Here is a 17,045-nt window from a genome sequence, read left to right on the forward strand (position 1 = left end):
CGCCAAACTATTCTCATAGGACCTACCCGCAGAGCAATGACGATGACGGAAGCCAGTCTCCGCCCCCAAAGAGCCATGGCGGCCGCATTCCAATGGGCGTGGTCACATGACGTGCGGCCGCTCCTTACCGGGGCACCGGGGGGCGGGGGGATACGAACTGGGAGAGGGGGGAGGAATTTTCTTCCGGGGTGCGGCCCGCTCGGGGGGTTTCGCTTCCGGGACGGTGTTCCGGCCCGTTCCCACCCCCGGGAGGTAGGTACCTGCTGTATTCGGGGTCCGGCAGCCCCCCGGGGTGGGGCGAGGCGAGGCCCTGGAACGGCCCAGGTCCCGCGGCGTTGTCACTCTCACCCCCGCGGGGCTGGCGCAGGGGGCCCCTCCCGGGCCCAGAGACCCCTGCCAGGGGAAGCGCAGCGCTCCCAGGGACACCCTCCCCGCGCGGGGCAGCGCCCATCGGCGGGGCAGCACCCCCCCGGGGGCTGCCTCCCCCTCATCCCAATACCGCCTCAGAGCTGACCCAGCACCCCTAGCCCCGTCCCACCGGGGGCAGCTCCCTGCCACATCTCCCTCCCAAGGCTGCTCCACCGCCCACAGCCCCGTCCCATGAGGGTCAGCTCCCCCCGTCCCTAGGGCCGCTCCACCCCAGCACCCTCCCACCAAGGACAACTACTCCTCAACCCCTCTGTGAGTGGCTGCTCCAGCCCACCAAGAGCAAGCTCCCCTCGTTCCCCCCTCCCCGCACTGTCCTACCCATCGTACCTCCTTCCCACACCCCATCCCAGAGCAGTCCCAGAAGCACATCCCAATGATGTGCTGTCCCTCTATCCCGCCAGGAGTAGCACATTTGCTTTTTTCGTAGCAAAAGGCAGGACATCCCTATCCAGCAAACTCATTAGTTACCCACCAGCCTTGAAATCCTCCTTAGCAATAACCTCCACACTGTGGTCTTGTGTACACTAGACTTTTGGGGGAATTCTCCCTTAAGTGAACAGCCACCAGGCAGGGCTAGTGATCGTGTGACTTGTGTATACAAGGCATGGGCTGCCACTCATGTTTTTAGTCACTGTGTCCTCTAGACCTGCTCCGAGTAGGATTAGATGGCATGCCCTGACTAAACCCCCCCACTACAATTGCCTGCATGGGTGGCGCTGCAGTGTCAATGCAAGCTGTGAGGGGCAGACCCTCTCATTCCTACCCTGGCCCATACATCCTCTCGCCCACTACCCTACTCCCCTTCCATATGAAGGGCAGGATCTTCCTACTTCTCCTTGGGGACACACACACCCCATATGTTATTTACACAGCACAACAAGGGTGCAGTTGCCTTGAAAACATAAGATGCAGTCCCTTCCTGGAGGAACTTGCTATTAAAGTGGAAGGGCAACAATATTTATTGGGAGGTAGAAGCCAAGAAAAAGATTACAGTGATAAGATCATGTGGTTGCTTCCGTTTGTTATAGACGCAGGCCATGATGGTTCTGCATTTTAACTTTTCTTAAAGAGTGAAAGTTTTTACTTTGGGTTGTTTTATTCTGATGGAACTGGAGTGATTGGAATAAAGGAGGCTGGATAGTGTGCAAGCACCACAGGTTGTAAGGAAGATACAGGGTAGGAAAGTGGTTGTGGGGAAAGATGTGCACTAGGGAAGGATAAAGAGTGGCAGGGGTCAAAGAGATAGATGCAGGTAGTACACATGAGAACAAGCAAGTTGTGACACCAAAGTTAACTAGTTGGTGACTGAATTCAGGCTTCCAGAGATAAAGTGGTGGAAAAAGTGATGAAATTAGTTTGTAGTGAAAGGCCCTGAAAGTGGTTCTTTGGGGCTCCAGTTTTGGAAGAGCTGGCAGAAGCAGAGTGATGCTACAGTAGAGGAGCAGCTTTTGTAGCCCAGTTATGAGAAGTATCTCTTGTGCAAATCTCCCTTAGAGGGCTGGTCCTAGAGCAGAAGTGTGTGGCTTGCCTGGGACCGAAGTTGGGGGGGGGAGGGGAAAGTAGCATCAAGAAAGCAGAGAACAGTGACTTGAAGTATTCTCAGGCTGCTGGCATCAGTGTGAATCCAGCAGAGCTGAAACCTTTAAGAGGCTGTTTCCAGAAGTTTGGCTCAAACAGTAGTTCTGGAGCTGTATAGGGTATGAAATGCTGTTTCGTGCTGTTTCAGGTGACTCCTGCTATTATGTTGGGTTTGTGTGCTCTGGCTATTGACAGCAGTGGTTTGGAGACACCCCACTGCCCCAACACATTCTACACAGGTGCTAGCCTAGCAGCATTCGCTACCAGGGACTTACTTTGTCACCTACTCCTGTGCAGGAGTTTCTGAAAAGAATCAGGAGTGAAGTGTTCTTTAGTCTCCAGATAATGTCAGACTCTGCATGATGTATTGATAAAACCTTCTAAGACAAGAGTCCTACTATTGCTAACTCCGAGCATTCAGAAGTCATGGTTAGGCTACCCCTCCCAGTGAGATTTTAACTGAATAAACTTGGGATTTTTATTTGCCTTGTTTGAGCCTTTAAAGTTCATGATTTCAAACTTCTTTGCAACCATGAGCTAGAAGCTGCTTTAAAAAAAAAACATACACCAAACTGCAATAATCACCCAACTCAAGGAGCTGAGGCTTTCAGAACCAAATATAAAAACTCATGCTAAAAAAAACCAAGAGCTGGCAAGCCTGGTCAGTTGATAGGAAAAGTTGGTGATTTGGAGTGACAAGATCCCTCATTTTAGTTCAAAATTGACGAGTTCTTGGTCCAAATTACATTTTACAGTTCAACAGCTATTCAAGTTGGCCAGTGCCAATAGTGAATACTGTCAGCCTCTCCTGTTCAACTCAGCACCTCCAACACAGGGTTTCCAGCTTTCCCTGCAAGTCATCAACCTGCTCTTTATGACTAAGAGTGTATCTGTGCTACAGGGGAGAAGTTGAGGGGCCGTCACTGAAAACCAATCCCCCAAACTTTAGGCAAAGATTGGTGGCCTCAACTCCTATGGCACTTCAGAGTGAGGCATTTTCTAATAGAAGCAAAAAACAAGTGTTATGAGGCCAATACCCTAAATTGTATTTAAAAATACATCATAAGCCTTTGCAGCATCTGGGGCACAAGTGTAATATGCACCTGCAAGTAGTACTGCCCAACTGATGCTTCCAAAGGCTCTTCAGGTGAAGACCTGGAGGGAGTGCACATGTGTTTCGCAGTCAAGCTGGAAGGGCATAACGAGTGGGGTCCCACAAGGATCAGGTCTGGGTCTGTTCAATATTCTCAGTGATTTAGATAATGGCACAGAGAAGTACACTTATAAAGTTTGTGGACGATACCAAGCTGGGAGGGGTTACAATTGCTTTGGAGGATAGGATTAAAATTCAAAATAAAGGACAAACTGGAGAAATGGTGTGAAGTAAATACAATTAAATTCAATAAGGACAAATGCAAAGTACTCCACTTAGGAAGGAACAATCACCTGCCACATATACAAAATGGGAAATGACTGCGGAGGAAGGAGTACTGTGGAAAGGGATCTGTGGGTCATAGTGGACCACAACCTAAATGTGAGTTAACAGTGTAACACTGTTGCAAAAAAGCAAACATCATTCTGGGACGTATTAGCAGGAGTGTTGTAAGCAAGACACGAGAAGTAATTCTTCCGCTCTACTCTGTGCTGATTAGGCTTCAACTTGAGTATTGTGTCCAGTTCTGGTTACCACATTTCAGGAAAGATGTGGACAAATTGGGAAAAGGTCCAGAGAAGAGCAACATAAATGTTTAAAGGTCTAGAAAACATGACCTATGAGGGAAGATTGACAAAATTGGGTTTGTTTAGTCTGGTAAAGAGAAGAATGGGGGGGGGGAGGACAGAAGTTTTCCATTACATAAAAGGTTGTTACAAGAAGGAGGGAGAAAAATTGTTCTCCTTAACCTCTGAAGATAGGACAAGAAGCAATGGGCTTAGGCTACGTCTATACTACCCGGCGGATTGGCAGGTAGTGTTTGATGTATTGGGGATCGATTTATCGCGTCTAGATGAGACGTGATAAATTGATCACCGAATTGATGCCTGTACTTCACCTCGGCAGGAGGAGTAAGCGAAGTTGACGGGGGAGCCGCGGCGGTCAACTCACCGCCGTGAGGACGGCCAGGTAAGTCGAACTAAGATACTTCGACTTCAGCTACGCAAATAGCATAGCTGAAGTTGCGTATCTTAGTTTGAACCTCCCCGCTAGTGTAGCCCAGGCCTACAATTGTACCAAGGACAGTTTAGATTGGACATTAGGAAAAACTTCCCAACTGTCAGGGTGGTTAAGCACTGGAATAAATTGCCTAAGGAGGTTGTGGAATCTCCATCACTGGAGATTTTTAAGAGCCAGTTAGACAAACACCTGTCAAGGATGGTCTAGAACTTAGTCCTGCCTTGAGTACAGGGGACTGGTCTAGAAGACCTTTCGAGGTCCTACAATTCTGTGATTCTAAATTGCATTACACAGGTTTTTTGCAACACTAAGGTTAGGAACTAATATACCGGAAAATGCAAAAATCAAGGTCTAACAGCAGCCTTAACTCATACAGTATATGTTTATGTTTTATTGTTTGGAATTTACCTTCTTAACAGTGAGGGCAAGTTAAAGGTGATTTTTCAAAGGGAGAGTAGGGAACTTGTCTGTGGACAAGCTACAACCAAAAGTCCTAAAGTATCATCTCTTCAGATGAAATGTAAACAAAGGTCTTCAAATCCCCTTGCCTTTGGGGCAGGGTGGATAAAAGTCAATTATTTTTTTAATTAAAAAAATCATTTTTTTGATAAAATGCTTTTTGAGGAAAAAAGCTATCTAAAGATAGTTTTAATTAAGATAAATTATAGCTCAAAGATATCTCATTATGGAATAGGGATTATAATTCTATAGTATGAGACAATATATTCATGTAATGTGTAAGAAAAGTTTTGTAAATGAGTTCCAATAGTCCATGGATTAGGGACCCAATTTTATGGGGTTCCAGGGGCTTCTGTATAGATTATTTAGGTTAATCTTTCTATCTACCCAATGGGACTCAGTGCTCAGTCTAGAAGATACCATCAGAGATGCTTAGTTTTGCAGTTCTCAAACTGTGGATTTGTCTCACCAGAGGTGAGGTATGCTTATTAACAGCAAAAATGCTTTTAAATAAATTATATAGAGGTGAGAAATAGTTAAAGAAAACAATTTAAATGTCTGGTGATATTCTCCTCCTAATACAGCATGGCAAAAAAATCCTCCAAATATTAATGATTAACCTGTTGAATTGGAGATAGTTCACCTCCCAATGACTTCATAAATATCTGCTTCAGTTACTTTTGGTAAATGAAATAACCAAACAATCAATCATTTTCTGATATAGCTGTAAAACTAATCTGAAAAGTTTTCAAAATAAATCACTTTAAAAATTTATAGCATGTACCTTCTAAAAATTAAACCTGCATCTATCTCTGAGTTGTGAAGAATCTGTATTAAGGTTATAACAACCAACAAGAATGCACTTGTGTGTAGAAATCCATGATTAAATCAAGTCTTCCTGACTAGTGATTTAAATTAAATCAAATCCACCCTGCTGAGGGGAAACAAATACATGTTCTGATTTTCCTCTACCTTCAGGGTTAAGGCAAACAAACTCACCGATTGTTTTTAAGAGGCTCTACCAAAAACAGCTGACTTCCCTTACCATGCCTGTAGAATAGGACTCCCAGTAGCCAACACCTAATTGAGCCTTCCTTCTCTTGTATATCTCATGCTGGTTTCCTGGGAGGCTAATAGGCTCCAGCTGCTTCTGAACCTTATCCATTAACCCTTGCCTCCCATCATAGTCCTGCCTGGAACCCTATGTGTAATATACCCTTATGCAATGCCTTTCTGTGTTTATGATCAGAAAGAAGACCTGAATGATTTAACAAGAGAAAAAATACCATTTATTTTTACATTAGAAATGTGCAAGTGGGGAACTTAGTAGGATTATGTGATCTTAGGCCTCTGATCCTGAAAACATTTAAGTATGTGCATAACTTGATGTCAACGGGACCACTCACATGAGTGAAGTTATGCATGTGTTTAAATGTTTGTGGGATTAGGGCTATAGATATCAGACAAGTGACACCAGATTAATTAAGAGGGGAAGTGAAACTTTGTTTTGTTACCACCAATTTACTCAAACACCCTACAAACAGTTGGATCTGTTTGTTAAAGATTTAGCATTGTTGTCCCTTCAGTTAAGGAGTGAGAGCTCATAATGCACATCTGACATCTCCAAGAAACCAAGGAAGACAAGACTTGACATTCCAGAGGAAATGTCAAAAAAAAAACCCAGAATAATTTACTTCTTTAAAAAAAATAAAACAAACCAACCCACCTTTTGGCTTTCCAAAACAAAAGGATATCCATCCAGTTTCCTTTCCTTTGTACATCACTGTTAACAGTACAATCAAGACCCTGGGTTTTATATTTCCTCATGTTTAAAATTCTAACCTTAGCATTGCATTAACTTAGACCTTTGCACTCCATTTTCTTGTTTGTTTTTTAAAAGACAGGAAAAAAAGGAAGAACCTTTAGATATGGCACTGTGAAGTTGCACAATTGCTTTGCGCAACTTATGGGTTTTAATCTTAACCACCCTGTAGCTACACAAAATTTCTACCTGCTGCATTGTACAGTTTTGCAATGTTTTGCACAGCTTTGTGGTATGACAGACAGTTATGTAGCTTCAAGCTTGGTATCGTATTTTGCTGTGCATGGACAAACCCCCTGCAGAGTGCCATTTAAGCCTTAGTCCCCAATCCTGGAAAGACACACATGCTTAACTTTATGCATATGACTAGTCCCATTGACTTTGTGATTTCTCAGAGTAGATACAATCTAAGGCGGATATTCCTGGATTCCTCAAAATTGTTTTGATGCCTGCTGCAGTCTGTCTAATCAGCATTTCAAGTGCCTTCCAAGTTGGAGCCTGTTTATGTCACAAGTGGTTTTTATTGAGTGCTATTTACTTGGTCTGCATCTATAGTCTCAGGTTTTTAATCATTCTTATTTGTAATTACATCTACATTTGGCACATTTGAAATTTTTACCATATATGGCCAAGGCTCATTTTCAAACTTTGCCAACAAGATACACGAGGATCATAGAAAAATGAAGGAAGGAAAACTAATTAACTTCTTGTCATTAAACATCATGATCCACAATTAATATTTTGGTGTATTCATCTCTTTGCCCAAAGAAACAAAAATGTTAGCTACTGTATTTTTCATTTTCATAGCGGCAGCGTGGCCAGTTTATAGAGCACAGGACTTGCAGTTGAGAACTGGATTCTCTTCTAGCCTCTGTCACTGACTTACTGTGTGATTTTTTTGGCAAATTTCAGAAGTGTCTACTAATACTGAGAGCCTCCATTTTGAGTGCCGGAGACACCTAGGACCATGTTTTCATTTAGTTGAAATGAAGTTACATGGGTTGAGCCCCTCTGAAAAGTTCTTGGAAGCTGGGCAACCAAAGTTAGTGGACATATGGAAATTTAGGCCTCAACTTTCCACCTTTGTTTCCCCTTCTATAAAACATGGATATAACGATACTTGCTCTTCTTTGTAAAGTCCTTTGATATCTATAGATTAAAATAATGTATAAGTGCTAAGTATTATCATCATCCATTAGGCAATCAATTACATATATTAGTGTCTCCATCATTTGTAATGTTTTCCAAGCCAGGAAAAATCACTTCTACTGAGCTCAGTTTGGAGGCCCACAGAGTGAACTTTTGAGAGCTAAGCAGTGGGAGTTGTGGAGGTGGGTCTATAAGAGGATTAATTCTCTTATAAAGTGATCCACAGAATGCAAAAGCTGAGACCCAGTGCAAGCATTAGTAAATCAAGCTTCTGGGAAAATCAAAGCGCTTCAAGATTCATAGATTACAAGGCCAGAAGGGACCATTGTGATCATCTAGTCCAGGGGTTTTCAAACTTCATTGCACCACGACCCCCTTCTGACAACAAAAATTACTACATGACCCCAGGAGGGGGGACCGAAGCCTAAGCCCGCCCTAGCCCTGCCGCTCTGGAGGGGGGGCCAAAGCCCAAGGGCTTCAGCCCAGGCAGGGAGCCAGTAATGTGAGCCCCGTCACCCAGCTGAAGCTCTCAGGCAGGGGTGGCCAACCTGAGCCTGAGAAGGAGCCAGAATTTACCAACGTACATTGCCAAAGAGCCACAGTAATACATCAGCAGCCCCGCATCAGCTCCCCCACCCTCGGCTCCCAGCACCTCCTGCCCATGGGCAGCTCCGCTGATCAGCGCTTCTCCCTCTCTTCCTCCCCACACCTCCCGATCAGCTGTTTCGTGGCGTGCAGGAGGCTCTGGGGGGGAGGGGAAGGAGCAAGGGCATGGCAGGCTCAGCGGAGGGGACGGGAAGGGGTGGAGTGGGGGCAGGGCCTGTGGCAGAGCCAGGGGTTGAGCAGTGAGCACCCCCCAGCACATTGAAAAGTTGGCACCTGTAGCTCCAGTCCCAGAGTCGGCGCCTATACAAGGAGCCTCATATTAACTTCTGAGGAGCCGCATGTGGCTCTGGAGCCACAGTTTGGCCATCCCTGCTCTCAGGCTTCAGCTCTGGCCCTGGGTGGCAGGGCTCAGGCTTCGGCCCCAGGTCCCAGCAAGTCTAATGCCAGCCCTGGTGACCCCATTAAAAAGGGATCCCGACCCACTTTGGGGTCCCAACCCACAGTTTCAGAACCGCTGATTATCTAGTCTGACCTCCTGCATAACCCCAGCCAGAGAATTTACCCAACATAATTCCCAGAGCAGAGCTTTTACAAAAGCATCCAATCTTGATTTAAAATTGGCAGTGATAGAGAATCCACCATGACCCTGGGTAAATGGTCAATTACCCTCACTGTTAAAAATGTACACCTTATTTTCAATCTGAATTTGTCTGTCTTTAACTTTCAGCCGTTGGATCATGTCATACGTTTCTCTGGTAGGTTGAAAAGCCCATTATTAAATATTTGTTCCCCATGTAGGTATTTATACATTGTAATCAAGTCACCCCCAAGATCCATGGGTGAAAGGCTCTCCAAGTGCAAATTATCACTAGTCCAATTAATCCTGTTTTTCTTTCCAGCTGGGTTGTACTTCTACAACTGGGGCAGCCATGGAGAAAAGTGGAAACATTCAGCTGGAGATCCCTGACTTCAGCAACTCTGTCCTGAGCCACCTCAACCAGCTGCGCATGCAGGGCCGCCTGTGTGACATAGTGGTCAACGTTCAAGGACAAGCTTTCCGTGCTCACAAAGTGGTGCTGGCTGCTAGCTCGCCCTACTTCCGTGACCATATGTCATTGAACGAGATGAGCACGGTCTCCATTTCAGTCATTAAGAACCCCACTGTTTTTGAGCAGCTCCTTTCCTTTTGTTATACCGGGCGGATATGCCTGCAGTTGGCTGACATCATCAGTTACCTAACGGCAGCCAGCTTCCTGCAGATGCAGCACATTATAGACAAATGTACGCAGATCCTCGAGGGAATTCACTTCAAAATTAATGTGGCAGAGGTTGAAGCTGAACCGAGCCAGACTAGAACAAAGCATCAGGAGAGACCCCCAGAGTCTCACCGGGTTACCCCAAATCTAAACCGCTCTCTGAGCCCACGCCACAACACTCCAAAAGGGAGTCGTCTAGGCCAAGTCAGCACTGTGCTGGACATTCGGGAGCTGAGCCCGCCTGAGGAGTCCACCAGCCCTCAGATAATTGAGCAGAGTTCAGATGTAGAGAGCAGGGAGCCCATACTGCGGATTAACAGAGCAGGACAGTGGTACGTTGAGACAGGAGTGGCAGACCGTGGGGGACGGAATGACGATGATGTTAGGGTTCTTGGAGGAGTGCGCATTAAAACAGAGAACCTGGAGGAGTGGCTGGGAACGGAGAATCAGCCATCGGGAGAAGATGGGAGCAGCGCTGAGGAGGTCACGACCATGGTAATTGACACAACAGGCCACGGATCGATGGGCCAGGAGACTTACACATTAGGGTCATCAGGAGCCAAAGTGGTTAGGCCAACCAGCAGTGAGATTGACAGGTGAGGTTCCTTTAACCCATTTACTGAGTGTGGTTGGAAGAGCAGACTCCACAATATTTGTATCTGGCTTGACCATGTGTCTTCCCTGATCATCTATCACTGTTTATTTCACACACTATTCTTAGGCATATGTGCTGAAAGATTTTCTTTAAAAGTATATCTGTTACTAGTCTTCAAGTATTTGCTGTGTGGTGAATAAGAACAGTGTCTCCAGTTACAGGCTAGATAGGGTAAAATCATAAGGGAATCAACCATTCTCCTTCAGAAACAAGCTGGTCACCAGCTGTAAGGAGGAAATCTGCCTCCCCATGGTACAGGATTGCAGAATTTAGTGTGTTGTGGGGGGTGTTAAATCTTCCTCTGAAGCAGCCATCATTTGGCCACTTTGAGAAAGAGAACACGGGATTGGATGAACCACTGTTCTTTCCTGATGTGACAGTTTCTCTGGTAAGAGCAGAAGGCCTTAATTTATAAAAGGTGATTATATTTGTGTTGTCGACTTCCTATCCCTCTACCTCATTTGTTCTGATTAAAGCAAAAGGTTACAGCTGTATTTGTGGTGCTTTTCCTCACCATTCCTTCTCTTCTCTCCCATCCCAAACCCTCCAGTCCTCTGGGAGAACAGCTTCCTTGAAATGGTGGATACCCCATCATTTAAAACTATACAAGCTCTGTAAACTATACTGGAGGTAACGATCCTGGGCTGGTCTTCAGGGGAACAAACTAGCTCTAGACAGGTCTCATTTTTAATTTCTGTGATTCTGTTCATTCCTCTCCTTAGATCAGCTGGCCTTAGACACTTGGGTATCCATCATTTTTCACCACACACAACTTCCACCACTCCTTCCCTGGAGCCATCTGCATCATCCGTGAAACATCCCTCAGCTATACTTTCCCAGGGAGTTGGAAGACTGGAGGTGCCTTTTGAACAGAGGTTTCTTCTTTTGCAGTGCTGCCTGAGTCAGTGGGCTATCTCATTTCCCTTTTTATTTTAGTAGCAACCAAAAATCTGCCTATTCCTGAATCAAGTTGATTGTCCCAGTTTCATATTTCAGATATTAACACTGAAAGCACAGACCAGTCTGTCCTGGTGTTTTTATATTTGCACTGCTCCACATTCTGTCTCCTGATGGGGAAGGAGAGATTCTCTGCAGGTGCTCCCCTTGCCCCCCAGTACATGTACTGACCATACTGCACCAATAGCCATTAAAAATTCTATTTACACTCTTCCCCCCACAGATTTAGCCCTTCGGGCAGCATGGTTACTGTAACTGAGCGGTACAGATCGAAAAGTGAGTCTCCCGGGCGGATGGATGAGCCTAAGCAGCCCAATTCCCAGGTACACAACCTAGCTCAGGGGTTTGGATAACCAGTGAATGATGGTGTTGGATAGTTACAGTTACTGTATTGTGACTGCATATGCATGTTATACTTGATAGAAATGCTGTATGTGTCTGTGGCAAAGTAAGACTTAGGATGACCTTTGCTATTTATTCCCTTGCTTTTTAAGTGCTTGGGTTTTATAAATGACGTAAGAGGCAACTCACCCTTTGGTTAAAAGAACAATAAGACCGCCAAACCATGTTTACACAAACTCCTGCTGATGCTGACATGGTTGCAGCTGTGTTGATAGTAGTTCTGGAGTGATTTTTTCCCCCTAAAAATGCCCTCAGATAGCTAGAGTCATAGAAGATAAAAGCTGTCTGTTGGCTTCCAGCTAACTTGAATAGTTCAGGTGTTAGGAGCTTGTGCTGATTGTTCTGGGTTCTGTCTTCACTGATGCCCTTGATGGGGTGGTAAAAGTGCACCTATGATCATTTAAAAACATGTCTTTGAGGGATAGAGGAATACAAGGAAAAAGACATTTTGCAAAGATGTCAAAAATCAGCCGTATTAAAGACTTTTACTTTCTGAATGTACGTACTCAATGTAGTAAATGTTTAGCACATACTTTGCCTGTCACTGGTCCATAAACCTGGAAAGCATGAGGATTTTGTTGTTGTTATAATGGCGAACTAAAATCAACCTTAACAATGGGAGGCTACCACCTCTCCAGATTAAACCATGCACAGCTACAGAGCCAGGACTACAGCTTTAAAAAACTTTGCAACTACTGCTTGAGCCAAAGGCAGAGCTCTGTAAGATACCATCTGTAGAAGGACTCTTGTGTTCCTACTAAGCTGTAGTTGGCCAATAGAGTTGGCCGCCACTTCTCTCTTTCTCTCTCTCAGGCATAGGACCCAGGACTCCAGCTGAAGTCCAGCTGTGGGCACTCCACATCTCTGAAATCCAGGCCCAAAGTGACTGCTCCTGATCCCATTGAGGTCAATGATAGAAAATTCCCTTTGACGTTAATGGTGCTGGATTGAGTCCATAACTGTCAATGGGAGTAGGATTGGACCCCAGACTGTCCATTGTTAATAGCTTTATAACAAACTGTTTTTTTCACATAGAGCAGGTGCCTGAGTTTTCAAGGAGACTTAACTTTATGGGAAGTTTGAAGGTTAGTAACAGGCCATTGTAAGCTGGAGGGGAGACCAAGGAAAGTTAGACAAAAGTCAAAAATTCAAATTGGTAGGTTTGTAATGTGCCATAAGATTAAAAATACCTTGAGTCTTCATCATACTTTGCAAAAACCTCCTACTGTGCCTTCGGAAGAAATCCAGAAATGTTCAGATCAAGCTAAACATATAGGGCAGGACAGACAGGACTTTATCATGGAAAGTGGTTGCTACCCTAAGTATGAAAAGGCTACTACTTCTCCATACAGAAATAACCTTAAACTCCAGTTGAAAAGACTGGTTGGAATTGTGCACTTCTAGCCACGCCAATGCTCAAGTGTCACATCACCCTGCTCCACTAGGCTTGGTATGGCAGGTGCCATAAAGCTTGCCTATAAATAGAGTACCTGTGGGCAGCACTTTCATGTAATGTGCTGTGGTTTTGTTCCTTTCATTTCATCCCAAGTAGCTTTCTATTCTAAGCATGATTGAATGACGAGGCACCTGGCACTGGAATGCTCCTGCTGTCACATGCTCCATGCTTACCCGCTGAAGGGACGGCCCTTTCGGGGTTACATAGGCTACCTGTCTGGGGGTTTGGCATTTTATGAAACTGGTGTAACACTTCAAATGCAAGTGCTATATCTTCCCAACCTGCAGGCAAGAGTGCAGGTATCCAGGAGACCATGTATTTGCTGTTCCTGGCCAGCTACCACACTCATACTGAACTTATGCAATGTGAATGGTTGTCCTAGCTTCCAAGCTTGTGGTTAAAGAGCCACCCTTGGCTACCCTTCTTTATAGCTTAATAAGATAATGGGGGAATTAGGAGATCTGCATGCTGTTCCCTGCTTTGTAACTTTGAGCGAGTCATTTAAACCCTCTTTGCCTGAGATTCCCATCTGTAAAGTGGGGTAATAATGACTTCACGTCCCATTCGTGAGATATAATTCATTGCCTGTGAAGTATCTAGAGCTCTTCAGATGTAATTTTCATACACTTACTCTGCCTTCATCATACAAAATCTCTGTCCAGTCACTTACTTTTCTTTTTACAAGTAATATTGAAAAGGGAACCAATATTTTAATAAAAGGGCACTGGTCCAGGTTCTCGGGTACTGAACACAGCATTGCTACATTTGATCCAAAACTCGATTCAGCTAAGTGCCATGCTGATGATAGCCGTATTTATCTTCCCAGATCCCAGGGAACAAGTTAGGACCTATAGCAGTGCCTTTTAGCTGGTGATCTATTAGTCCTCAGACCGAAAGCCCCATTGAGCTAAGCACTTAAGTGTGTACTTAAGGCTGAGCATGTGAGTAGTCCTATTGACTTCAAGGTTTGGCACTCACTTAAGTGTCTGACTGGATCGGTGCTCAGGAGAGGATTAAAAAGATCCTGTTTCTTTCTAGCTGACTGTCTTCCTTTTTCTGTCTTCAATGTGTTTGGCCAGGTGGAGGAGTCTGCCATGATTGGAGTGAGCGGTTATGTTGAGTATCTCCGTGAACAGGAAGTGTCTGAGCGGTGGTTCCGGTACAACCCGCGGCTCACCTGCATCTACTGTGCCAAATCCTTCAACCAGAAAGGCAGTCTAGACCGGCACATGCGTCTCCACATGGGCATCACGCCCTTCGTCTGCCGCATGTGCGGTAAAAAGTACACCCGCAAGGATCAGCTGGAGTACCACATCCGCAAGCACACAGGCAACAAGCCCTTTCATTGCCACGTTTGCGGCAAGAGCTTCCCCTTCCAGGCCATCCTCAACCAACACTTTCGCAAAAACCACCCTGGCTGTGTGCCTCTGGAGGGGCCACACAGCATTTCCCCCGAGACCACCGTCACCTCCAGGGGGCAGGCGGAGGAAGAGTCTCCCCCGCAGGAGGAAGCTGTTGTGGCAGGGGAAACGGCACAGGGATCTGTGTCCACCACTGGGCCAGATTGAAACGGGCTGTGGGGGAGGACCCTCTTCCCGTTTGGCTGTAAGCAGTCAGCACCGAGACGGCGGGCTGGTACTGGTATCAGTGCAATGCCACCAACGGACGGGATGTTGCCAAAACAGAAGATTAACAAAAACAAAGTGCTAAAAGCTTTCCCCCTTTTCCTCATCTCCTTGGGAAAAAACAAAACTGGGTCAATCGACTTCTGATTCAGGGATCGACGGGATTTTTTAATGTTTTTAATATATTCAATAGCGATCCAGGAGAAGCAGTCGTTTTATTTCTTGACCGCATTTTGGCTCAGCACCTCGGTCTCTGTGGTGGTGTTGGCTGTAATGGCCCTAATTCAGTGAGTGCAGTGCACAGGTGTCTGTCTTCGCAACAGCTGCTGGTCCATCACATGAGGTAGCAGGGGCAAGGAACACTTACCGTCCCCTTTTCCCAGGTAGTTGTCATGTTAAAGAAATCTCACTCTCCTGGTGGATCTTGCCCTGCCTGAGTGTATTTATCCTGTCTTATTTTGGTGTGTCTCTTTTAAAATTTTAATTAAACCATTATTTTAGGGCTTTCTGCTTGCCCTTTCCAGGCGTATGGCATTCTGCCCGCTGGTTAAAAGCAGGCAGCAACCTTTGAGCAGTATTCTAGAGGTCAGCAAAATCTGAAGCGCTTAGGCTACTGAAAGTAAAATTAGCAGCTGTGAGGTTTGCATTAGACTTGTCTACATTTTTGGGGGAGGGGATTTGGGGCAGGGTGCGCTTATTGGTGCTAGTATTAATAGCACAGAGCATTCCAACTTCCTGACCGGTTTCTGCACACTGCAGTGCTTCACATGTTGCCAACAGTTAGGAAGAGGTTTCTTGTCTGGATGAATTGACAAACGAGAGGCTGGCTACCTAAGTCATCTTTGGCGTCCCCTGCACTTGGTCTTACATAACAGCAATACTATATATCGAAACAGTCCAATCCCAGTGAAATTATCATGGGTTGTTGTTTTTAACTCTGTCTCCATGTATTAGTTTGATAAGTTTATATAAATCAAATGCAAAAAAAATGACATTAACTCCTCATAACGGTTCAGGAAATTCAAAGCTGTTGCTCTTACAGTAATCGTAACTCTGTCCCTTGCACATGTTATATTCCAAGTAGCTCTGAAGTTAAGGGTAAGTGTACCAAACCCAGAGAGACATGCCTGCATCATGTCTCAGACATGTTTGCACGTGCGTATGTGTTTATAAATAAAAAAGCAGTGCAGGTACATAGGTGCAAATTCAAAAGAGCAGATGTCTTGATGCCCTTTTAAAAAGTCTTTAAAAATATGCAATAGTTTAAGAGTTGGCTTTGGTGCTGGGTTTTATGTAAGTGCAAATAGGAATGAACTACTGGTCCTACTGCTTTTGGAGCTTGGAATTAGGGGACGCGGCGTGTCTGAAGGAAGCCTGTCTTCTGAGGGAACATAGTGTGTGATGTGGGAGGATGAACATTAGGCTGGTGGGAGGAGCAAGGAGGCGTCTGAAAAACAGTGTAAACATTAGCACAGAATTGGCGGACAGGAGACCTCAGTTTTATTCCTTTCCCTCTTAGTGACTTGGGGTACATCTACATACCAAAAAAAGACCTGTGGCAGTGAGTCTCAGAGCCTGGTCAGTTGACTCAGGCTAGCAGGGCTCATGCTGCAGAGCTAAAAAATAGCAAGGTAGACATTTGGGCTCAGGCTGGAGCCTGGGCTCTGAAACCTGGCAGAGAGGGAGAGTCTTAGAGCCCAGGCTCCAGCCAAACCCGAACATCTACACTGCTGTTTTTAGCTCCACAACACAAGCCCGAGTCAATTGACCCAGGCTCTGAGACTTCTTGCCACCGAATTTTGTGTTTTACTGTGTAGATGTACCTTACACTGTAACCTTGGGCAAACCAAACTTCCTGTGCCAGTTTCCCTATCTGTAAAACGGGGATAATAATACTTCCCTACCTCACAGTATGCTTGGATGGAAGAATCTCTAGAAGGGAAAAGTATTATTATCCACTCTCCTTCTGTGTAATATAAGGGTCACGCTGCCTTCTCCACCTCTTTCACAGCTAGCGAAGGCTGTGGTAGTGTGGTTCTGTGTGTGTAATTTAGGGGAGGCGAATTGGAATAGGCAGTTTGAATCCGGTGGTGCCATGATAGACTGCAATGAGGATGCTCTCTCAGAGGGAAGCTTTGGGGATGTTCTGAGGTAGGATAGTTGCAAAGTACAGTTCTGTTGATTACAGTAGAACCTCAGAGTTATGAACACCAGAGTTACGAATTGATCAGTCAACCACACACTTCATTTGGAACCAGAAGTACACAATCAAGCAACAGCAAAGACAAAAGTAAAAGCAAATACACTACTGTGGTAAATGTCAACTACTAAAATAATAAAGAGAAAGCATTTTTTTTCTGCCTAGTAGAGTTTCAAAGCTATATTAAGTCAATGTTCAGTTGTAAACTTTTGAAAGAACAGCCATAATTTTTTGTTCAGAGTTCTGAAAATTTCAGAGTTACGAAGAGCCTCCATTCC

The 17,045-nt window shown here is 45.1% G+C and overlaps 1 protein-coding gene across 1 annotated transcript; it reads left to right on the forward strand.

Annotated features, from left to right (window-relative positions):
* Positions 1 to 181: 181 nt before the first annotated feature.
* Positions 182 to 16,179, forward strand: ZBTB37 (zinc finger and BTB domain containing 37). Its single transcript, XM_054037029.1, has 4 exons — positions 182 to 252; positions 9,116 to 10,068; positions 11,308 to 11,407; positions 14,022 to 16,179. The coding sequence occupies exons 2-4, from the start codon at positions 9,146 to 9,148 to the stop codon at positions 14,508 to 14,510; spliced, it is 1,512 nt and encodes a 503-aa protein (XP_053893004.1). The 5' UTR covers positions 182 to 252; positions 9,116 to 9,145; the 3' UTR covers positions 14,511 to 16,179.
* Positions 16,180 to 17,045: the final 866 nt, after the last annotated feature.

Source organism: Malaclemys terrapin, chromosome 8, assembly GCF_027887155.1.
Source record: "Malaclemys terrapin pileata isolate rMalTer1 chromosome 8, rMalTer1.hap1, whole genome shotgun sequence".
Lineage (NCBI taxonomy): Eukaryota > Metazoa > Chordata > Testudines > Emydidae > Malaclemys > Malaclemys terrapin.

Bases quoted from the DNA above. Each gene is read 5' to 3' on its own strand.
- ZBTB37 (XM_054037029.1), top strand. From the start codon at position 9,146: ATGGAGAAAAGTGGAAACATTCAGCTGGAGATCCCTGACTTCAGCAAC. The intron at 10,069-11,307 runs GTGAGGTTCCTT...TTCCCCCCACAG, and splicing joins ACCAGCAGTGAGATTGACAG to ATTTAGCCCTTCGGGCAGCA. The intron at 11,408-14,021 runs GTACACAACCTA...GTGTTTGGCCAG, and splicing joins CTAAGCAGCCCAATTCCCAG to GTGGAGGAGTCTGCCATGAT.